Source organism: Triticum dicoccoides, chromosome 5A (assembly GCF_002162155.2).
Source record: "Triticum dicoccoides isolate Atlit2015 ecotype Zavitan chromosome 5A, WEW_v2.0, whole genome shotgun sequence".
NCBI classification, from domain to species: Eukaryota; Viridiplantae; Streptophyta; class Magnoliopsida; order Poales; family Poaceae; genus Triticum; species Triticum dicoccoides.
In genome coordinates this window covers 560,197,085-560,206,773 of record NC_041388.1, presented here as the reverse complement: position 1 = coordinate 560,206,773, position 9,689 = coordinate 560,197,085, and the positions used below count along the sequence as shown (strand labels likewise).

Here is a 9,689-nt window from a genome sequence, read left to right as displayed (position 1 = left end):
CGTCCGTTCGGCGCTAAGTCATCGGTGATTTGGATCACGACGAGTACGACTGCATCAACCCTGTTCTCTTGAACGCTTCCGCTTGCGATCTACAAGGATATGTAGATGCACTCCCCTCTCCCTCGTTGCTAGATGACTCCATAGATTGATCTTGGTGATGTGTAGAAAATTTTAAAATTCTGCTACGTTCCCCAACAGGAAGCACCACACTTCCTGCCCCCAAATAGCCCGGCCTATTTTGCGCGACAAGCTGCCCAGATGGAGCAAATAAAAATTGATATTCAAACTTCCATGAATGGTGTTACTATTACCGAGATGGAGGGGAGATGATTTTATTTTCATTTTTAGATAATATATCAAAATGCTCTTGGAAACTGTATGTATAACACATCATTTCTTATTTTGCAACAAAATGTATCACAAATAGTATAAAAAAAAGAAACAATGCCGGGCTCACCATAATTTCCAGGCATCTTGTGTTGTTTAGAAGTTGTTATCTTTGAATGTGTTCTCTATTCTGTTTCTGACATCGGCAACATAATCTGTAGCAGAAACAAGATACCCCTCTGTAAAGTAGTGATCTAAAAGATCTTATATTTAGTTTACAGAGGGAGTACATATGAAAATACTTTAAGACAATTAGGGATGAGAATAAAAAGCAGGCTCCAAACTGCATCCAGGATATAGCAGCCGGGCTGGTATAACTTATATTTCAGTCGCTAGTCTGACTAGTAAGCAAGTGACGATGGCATCCCAACTCGGACGTGAACAGCTCAGATGTCAACTCCATCCAACGCACATTCAACTACCCCAAGCCAATCTACCAAAATTCCACAAGCTTTGCATTATTCAATCCTCAGCCGAGATGTCTGTTATGACAAGTCGTTCTCTCGTTATTTTTTTGTTTTTTGCTTGTGACTTTGTGAGCAAGGCTCGATGCAAGCCAACCATCTTAGCACCACCAATAGAATGGCCTACTAGCTACCGATGAATTGGCCGGCTCCCCCATGCTGCACCAGCAGTACAGTTCTGATCCTTCTCATCCTCTTGCCGTTGAGTGCTTCCGACGACCGGCTTGTCCCCGGTAAGCCGCTCTCCCCAAACTCCACCATCGTCTCCGACGGCGGTGCTTTCGCCTTAGGTTTCTTCTCGCCTTCCAACTCCAGCACTCCAGCCCGACTGTACCTCGGCATATGGTACAACGATGTTCCTGAGCTCACCACCGTGTGGGTCGCCAACCGAGAAACTCCGGCCACCAACACGACTACACTGATGCTCTCCCTCACCAACACCTCCAATCTTGTCCTATCCGACGGTGATGGCAGTGGCCGTGCCGTTTGGATGACGACTAACGTGACTACTCCCATGGGATCGTCTCCCCCTGTGGCAGTGCTTCTGAACAACGGCAACCTCGTCATCCGGTCATCGAACGGCACCACGTTATGGCAGAGCTTTGACCATCCAACCGACACGTTCCTCCCTGGCATGAAGCTCCGGATCCGGTACAACAAGCCTGGCACTAGTGACCGTCTGGTTTCTTGGAAGGGCCCTGGCGACCCTTCGTCGGGGCGCTTCTCCTACGGCGGCGATCCAATCACGTTCCTCCAAGTAATTCTTTGGGATGGGGATCGCCCGATTTCACGCAGCGGGCCATGGACAGGGTACCTGGTGAAGAGCGAGCGTCGATACCAGCAGGCGAACACCAGCGCGGACATCATCATCTACCTAGCCGTCGTGGACAGCGACGAGGAGATCTACATCACCTACAGCCTCTCCGACGGCGCCCCACACACCAGGTACGTGTTGACCTACTCCGGAGAGTACCTAGTCCAGAGTTGGAATAGCAAAACATTGACGTGGTTAGTCCTCGGGAAGTGGCCATCCCCCGAATGCAACCGGTATGGTTATTGTGGCACATATGGCTACTGCGATGAGACAGCAGCGCCAATCCCGACGTGCAAGTGCTTTGATGGCTTCGAGCCGGCAAACATGATGGACTGGACCAATGGTAGTTTTTCAGCAGGGTGCCGGCGAAAAGAGCCACTGCAAGGGTGCACCGACGGCTTCTTGGCCCTGTCAAGGATGAAGTCGCCTGACAGATTTTCAATTGTCGGCGGGGGCACGAGTACGTTCGAGGAGTGTGCGGCTGAGTGCAAGCGCAACTGCTCGTGTGTGGCGTACGCGTATGCCAACCTTGGCAGCGGCAGGTCCAGGGGAGACGTGACGAGGTGCTTGGTGTGGTCTGGGGAATTGGTTGACACTGGGAAAATAGGCGAAGAGCACGGTAGCGACACACTCTATCTCCGACCTGCAGGCTTGGACGCAACATCATCTGGTGCCAAATCCCTCCCTCTACACTAGCTATGATTGTTATTTTTTATGCTATGTATGAATTTATGTATTTTGCAGGTAAAGGAACAAAGAGGAATGTTCTGAAGATTGTGCTGCCAGTTTTAGGAAGCAGTTTTCTGCTATTTGTATGCACTTCATTGGCATGGTTAAAACTCAAAGGTAAACTTGCTATTCCGCTATGTGATAATCCATATTTACTTACCACAGTTTGGTGTCTACTTCTATATTGTGTCCTTCGACTAAAAATCATTGAACCCACACAAAGTAGAGCGAAAAAACACTTAGGTGAGTTAATGATTGGTTTAACCGACATCCATTGCAAACGATGTGACGGCAATGGACAATATTCAAGCTATTTCCTCCATTCCAGATTAAATGAAGTTCAACTTTTGTGCTCAGTCAAGTCTTTAAATGTGATCAAGTCTGTATGAAAATATGCTAACATCTGCAACATTAAATATGCATAGTATAAAAATAAATTTTATTATGAACTTCAAATTTGGACTAAGGACAAAAATATAACTTCAATAAATATGGAATAGAGGAAGTAGCAACTAGGGGCATGTTATGAGCTAAGTTTTCTAAGCAAATGGCGACTAAGTTTCCTGGTTGCCTCTAAAGGTTTGGCTCCTTCCACCTTGTACAGAATAATATAAAGTGGCCATTGATTTCTTTCCGTCTGCAATTTCCTCAGTTTCTCTGGACTGCTACGACTTCTCATAACTGACATATTGGCCCGTTAGATTATTTTACTCAGCATGGGACTTGAGTCTTCAACTTGAACTGGTTCTAGGATAAAAGCTATAAGACTCCTACCTTCCAACTTGAACGGTTCATAGAAGGGAGGGAGAGAGAGATGGGTGGGGGTTGTGGTAGAGCTAGGAGCCGCCAGAGCTGTGAGGTGAGAGGAGGGGAGGGGAGGGCCGGCGGTGAACTGCGGGAGGAGGGAGGCGGCGAGTTGGGGGCGATGTGTTGGAGAGGATGCGGGATTGGGAGGAGGCTGCGGCGGAGGGAGGGGGCGAGGAGGGTGTTAGGGTTAGGTTTTTATACGGGGAACAATTAGCCGGGCTTTAGTGGGCTTCGGCGGTCTTGCGGGGCTGTACCAACTCATTCATGACAGAATCTGAAAATGTCATCAGGAATCCGTCATGAATTAACAGGTTTCTTGTAGTGTTAGGCTCACCTCCACCATAAAAAGGCTGCCCTTGGAGCATATCCAGGCCTCAAATATCTATATACAACTGTTACTCCCTAAAAACAAATATCTTTAGAGGGTTACACTATCTAAAACTTCCTATAAAATGTGTAACTCCTTCAAATATGACGAGATAAGTTTAGGGAGGAGCAAATTCTGCCTATATTTGAGAAAAAGTTGCTCCCTCCCAATCCTAGCCCTATCCCACCCAAAAGTGAGTTATATTCAGGGAAGGGCTGTGCACAAAAATTGAACCCCTCAACTTTTGAGGAGTTAAGTTTGGAGGTATGGTATATGGAGTTAACTTTTAGGGTAAGGGGTAGTGATATTCTAAGAATCAATTCTTTTACTGTATTAAACAAGAACATGCCATAAGATGGGAGTCCACATGCCAGAAATCATACTCAACATGGACATGGTTCAGAAAACAAGAGGAATGATTGGTCACTATATTATGGATTAAAAAATTAATGCATTTTATTGTGTGCGTACACAAGCATATCGGGCAAAAATGGGGGTAAGGGCAACAACCAAAGAGAAATTGTGTTTCTTCTAGCGTGCGTACTTTATCTAAAATGTCAAGTCATGGTCATATTAAGTCTATAGTTTTCCACATTGATAGAAGTGCCCCATGGGTTGTTTGATCTAGTTTTGTGAGTCTGTAAAGTCAATAGTAGACAAACATCAGCAATTTGAGGGGTCAAAACAACTATTTATGAGTATTATTTTTGCATCTAAGATACTTATTAGGGGTTATAACATTGTGGAAGCAGGCAAGAGAGAAAAATGGAGAAAACGGAGGAATGTATCATTGGATGGTATGAGTACCTCTTACGAACTTAGTGAAGGAAACCTTTCTCATGACCGTGATTTCCCATTTGTAAGATTTGAGGAAATTGCCTTCGCAACACACAATTTCTCTGAAGCATGTGTGATTGGACAAGGAGGCTTTGGAAAAGTTTACAAGGTAAATCGTTAGTAGTTTTTCTAATATTCTTATAAATCAACAAAATTGAGTGGTTCACATAACAAACATAAATCATGATCTTAACTTAAAATTTTCCAGGGGTTGTTAGGTGGGAAAGAAGTTGCTGTCAAGAGGCTAAGTAGGGATTCTCAACAAGGAACAAAGGAGTTCAAGAATGAAGTAATTCTAATTGCCAAACTACAACACAGAAACTTGGTTCAACTTCTCGGGTGTTGTGCAGAAGGAGATGAAAAGTTGTTGATTTATGAGTACCTCCCTATCAAAAGCTTAGTGGCCAGTTCTTTTGGCGGCTTAAAAATAAGCCGCCTCCTCCCTAGCTTTTGTCATAAGCCCCCTCCCTTATTTATTGGGGCTTCTGAAGTAGTTATGGGATTACTAATCTAGAAGTCTGCATGAATTTTGGGAGCAGCTTATTTTTTAATCTGGGGAGAGGCAGCTTATTTTTTAAGCCGCCCAAAAGAACTGGCCCTAGATGCTACACTTTTTGGTACAAATTCTAACAACACACTATTTCATAAAACAACTCAAAAACAAGTTTGCTCACATTTTTATAGCTATGTTTACAGATGGTTCAAGAAAAATGTTGCTAGATTGGGTGACACGATTTAATATAATCAAACCGGTCGCAAGGGGGCTTCTTTACCTACATGAAGATTCAAGACTGACCATAATTCATAGGGATCTTAAAGCTGGAAATGTTTTGCTAGATGCAGAGATGAAACCCAAGATAGTGGATTTTGGTATGGCAAGGATCTTCGGAGATAACCAACAAAATGCGAATACCCAACGTGTTGTCGGAACCTAGTAAGTATGCATTGTGAAACACTCATACTAAGTTTTCAATCAATTCAACACCCACTCGGTAACTGCTGCAATTGAAATGACAAGCAGTGGTTACATGGCTCCTGAGTACGCAATGGAGGGTGTCTTCTCTACGAAGTCCGACGTCTATAGCTTTGGAGTGTTAGTATTGGAGGTCGTAACCGGTATAAGGAGAAATTCCAGTAATCAAACCATGGGATTCCCTAGCCTCATAGTCTATGTAAGTACATATAAGACTTCCCTCGAGTTCCATTTAGTAGGTGCATGAGTTTCTGAAACAATTTTTAGTTTGACATACAAAATGAAAAATAATATGATGTTCTTGGTTGTTTCAGTCATGGAATATGTGGAAGGAAGGGAAGACAGAGAAACTGCCAGACTCATCTATCATGGATACTTGTTCACTAGATGAAGTTTTGCTTTGTATCCACATAGCACTGTTATGTGTCCAAGAGAACCCAGATGACAGACCCCTCATGTCATTAGTCGTGTTTATCCTAGAGAATGGAAGCACCACACTTCCAGCCCCCAGTCGCCCTGCCTACTTTGCGCGGCGAAGAATTGAAACGCTGCAAATTGGAGATGATATTCAGAACTCTGTGAATAGTTTTACTCTGACTGAGATAGAGGGGCGATGAAATGATGGTTCTTCTGTCCTATATGTATTGAATATATTATCAAAAGATGTCAGGCTAAACAAAATGGCTATATAACACATCTGTTGTTTAGTAGTCATTACTTTCCACTTTTAGCCTTGATAAATCGCAGCCTCAGTTTGGAAGACCAAAAAACATGTTATCAAGGTGCATACAAAATTTCAGCAAAAGCATATTGATGAAAGTGATTTCACACTGATACAAGTGATAGATTCATTGACTATTTGGTTGAACGTGCTGTCATTTCTCTTGTCCCTTTGGTTGCTTTGCTTTGGCTTTTATTCGTACAATTTGATTTTGTTTTCAGCGAGAGAGCATCCTCTTGCTAATTTGTGTCTTTAACACTTCCTGCTCCTAATTTCATCTCTCAAGGAAACTACAACCAAGACAGGTCCACGAAATAAACAACAGGAGTATAGGACCGTAGGCTTCTAGCTAGTAACCACCATCAGTTCCCAAAACAGCTCTAAGCATAAGCTACACGAGTCTCACCAGTTGATACAAATGGGGTTCTTTCTGCATAGTATCCAGGACACATGTTCTATCCTGGTGTCCGTACTCTGTTTTTTCTTTAAAAAAGGAGGATCACCCCCGACTTCTACATTAGAGTGACGCATGCAGCTCTTTATTAAGCAAAGTATCCGAAAGGTCTGCGGTCCAGTACAAGCTCGCTCAGAGCTGAAAAAGTAATCAAAAAGGTTCCGGCAAAAATAGGACTAGATGACTAAACATCTACGATAATCCACTTCTGAGCCCAAACTCATCTGCCCACGCTGAGATAAAAAATCAAAACAAATAGTACAAAAATTAAAAAAATTATCCTTTTCCATGATAGATAATTTGATGCATGAGTTTGCTCCAATTTTCAAATTATTTGGATACCTGAGAAGCTCTCAGCAAAATAGACGAATTTGGGAAATGTAAAAAGCTTACTGTTCATGCACTGTTCTGATCCGATTTATCTTTTTTGCTGAGAGCTATTAAGATGTCCAAATGATCTAAAAATTGAAGCGGAACTCACGCAAGAAATTTTCTATCATGCAATAAAATGGAATTTTTTGAATTTTCTAGTATTTTTTTTACTTTTTTCTGACAGGTTGTAGATGAGTCTGAGCATCGAAACGCTACTCTCAAACAACTAGCCTATTGGACCATCATCCAAACCGGTTATAGATATCCCGTGCTATCATCTCTCATCGGGTAGACCCAGTAACCAAAGGCTCCCTGACTTCCGCAGGATTGACTAATGATCACATATGGATCCGAACAGTGGCCCTGTAGATAACCTGCAAAAAATTTATACGAGTTTGTCTGTTAAAAACCATATCATTTCTACAGTTCCATACAGCGTAAAGTAATGTGCATACTTCTATCCGAATATGTCTCGCGGTATTTAGCTCTAATCCATTTAGCCACGTCCCAAATAACGTGTGAATACTATTTCGAGGGGTGATATTAAAGGCTATATGAATTGAACGCCATAATAGTTTTGCCAGCGGACAATCGATAAAAAGTTGTTTAATAGTTTCATCTTGATCACAAAAGCAACATCGTTGACTCCCCTCCCAATTACGCTTTGCCAAGCTATCCTTAGTCAGAATCACCTCTTTGTGAACAAACAACATTGAGACTTTGATTCTTAACGGCACTTTGATCTTTCAAATATGTATCAATTTCGAAATCTGACATGTATGTACTCTGTTATTTGGTTAATGTAATGTGTGTGGTTGCCCTCAACGAAAATAGACAGCTCACAGCAAAAGCGTTAGTAATAAACAAACAAACGATGAACTCAAAGAGGGCGCTGCCGCCATCATTGTACAGTTTGATCCTTTTCTCGGTATCTCACCGGAATCAATACAAATTAATAGTCGATACTAGTGCTACAGCATTCCATGAACAAAAAAGTTAAAAGAAAAACCTGACTAGGCACAAGGCGTACAACACCACACAGGGACCAAGACATGCCTTCAGCATCAGGTCGATTCAATATTGGAAACGTGGTGGAATTCCCGCCAATTATCAGGAACAGGTCTTCAAGGTGATTTACTATGGTTCACCCGCGAACGATCTCAGAAATAAAAATAACAAATGATAAATTTCAAGATTTACTATGGCATAATAATCATGCTTTATAATTTAACCATATAGTTTTATTTTCTAACAAGGTGCCGGTATTGCTTACTATTTCAGTCACTAGCCTGACTAGTCAGCAGTGACAGTGGCATCCCAACTCCGACGTGGACAGCTGAGATGTCAACTCCATCCAACACACTCTCAACTGCTCCTGTCCAAAAGACTTTGAATTATTGAAGCATCTGCTTCCGGAATCGAACATGTATAGATAGATAATAGATGCTGGAACTTGTCGTTCTCCTTCTTCGAACCATTTTCTTGCTTGTGATCAAACCTCAATGCAAGACACCCACTTAGCAGTATCAATTCTGGCCTCAACTACCGATGGATTGGCCGGCTTTCCCATGCTTCACTAGGATAGGAGTGTTGATACTTCTGATCTTCCTGCCATTGAGAGCGTCCGAAGACCGGCTTGTACCCGGCAAAACACTGTCCCCTGACGCCACCATCGTCTCCGACGGAGGTCCTTTGCATTAGGCTTTTTCTCCCTGTCCAAATCCAACACCCCGACACAGATGTACCTCGGCATCTGGTACAACAACATCCCTGAGCTCACCGTGGTGTGGGTTGCCAACCGAGAAAACCCGGCCAGCAACACGACTTCACCGATGCTCTCCCTCACCAACTCCTCCAATCTTGTTCTATCAGATGGTGATGGCGGTGGCCGTGTCATTTGGACAACGACCAACATGGGTGCTGCCATGGGCTCGTCTACCCCTGTGGCAGTGCTTCTAAACACCGGCGACCTCGTCATCCGCTCGCTAAACGGCACCACGTTGTGGCAGAGCTTCGAGCACCACACCGACACATTCCTTCCTGGCATGAAGCTCCGGTTCAAGTACATGCAAAATGGAACCAGCGACCGCCTGGTATCCTGGAAGGGTCCTAGTGACCCTTCGTCGGGGCGCTTCTCCTATGGTGGCGACACAAGCGCATTCCCTCAAATATTCTTATGGGACGGGGAGCGTCCGGTGTCCCGTAGCGCTCCATGGACGGGGTACCTGGTGAAGAGCGAGCTTCGATACCAGCAGGCAAATGGCAGTGCAGATGTTATCATCTACTTGGCGGTAGTCAATGGCGACGATGAGATCTATACTACCTACAACGTCTCTGATGGTGCCCCACACACTAGGTACGTGCTGACCTACTTTGGCGAGTTCCAAATCCAGAGCTGGAGTAGTAATACATCGGCATGGGTAGTTCTTGGGAAATGGTTGTCCCTCGAATGCAACCACTACGGCTATTGCGGCATGTACGGGTACTGCGATGAGACATCAGTGCCCGTCGCGACATGCAAGTGCCTCCAAAAATTTCTGTTTATGAACCGCTAGTCCGAGGATTTTACCTCAAAACGTCACTGGACGACAAGGCTCGCACCTGGTTTGACTTTCATTATGAAAAGATACCACACTTCTGTTTTGAGTATGGAAGATTGGTGCACATAGGGGGAAGATGTGACCCGCCGGTTGACTCATCGCTCCAATGGGGCGAGTGGCTCAGAGCTTCATCGGGTAGAAACAGCAATGTAAAGGAAAGCTCA

The 9,689-nt window shown here is 43.9% G+C and overlaps 1 protein-coding gene and 1 pseudogene across 1 annotated transcript; both read left to right on the top strand.

The window, feature by feature from the left end:
- Window positions 1-987: 987 nt before the first annotated feature.
- Window positions 988-6,143, top strand: LOC119302822 (G-type lectin S-receptor-like serine/threonine-protein kinase At1g11300). Its single transcript, XM_037579860.1, has 7 exons — window positions 988-2,335; window positions 2,410-2,511; window positions 4,321-4,514; window positions 4,614-4,812; window positions 5,090-5,339; window positions 5,427-5,577; window positions 5,693-6,143. The coding sequence occupies exons 1-7, from the start codon at window positions 988-990 to the stop codon at window positions 5,993-5,995; spliced, it is 2,547 nt and encodes an 848-aa protein (XP_037435757.1). The 3' UTR covers window positions 5,996-6,143.
- Window positions 6,144-8,473: 2,330 nt separating this feature from the next.
- LOC119302821 overlaps window positions 8,474-9,689 on the top strand; it is an 8,807-nt pseudogene continuing 7,591 nt past the window's right edge.

Coding starts and splice junctions, on each gene's coding strand:
- LOC119302822 (XM_037579860.1), top strand. CDS start 988: ATGAATTGGCCGGCTCCCCCATGCTGCACCAGCAGTACAGTTCTGATC. Junction 4,515..4,613: donor GCTTTGGAAAAGTTTACAAG/GTAAATCGTTAG, acceptor AAAATTTTCCAG/GGGTTGTTAGGTGGGAAAGA. Junction 4,813..5,089: donor TATCAAAAGCTTAGTGGCCA/GTTCTTTTGGCG, acceptor ACATTTTTATAG/CTATGTTTACAGATGGTTCA.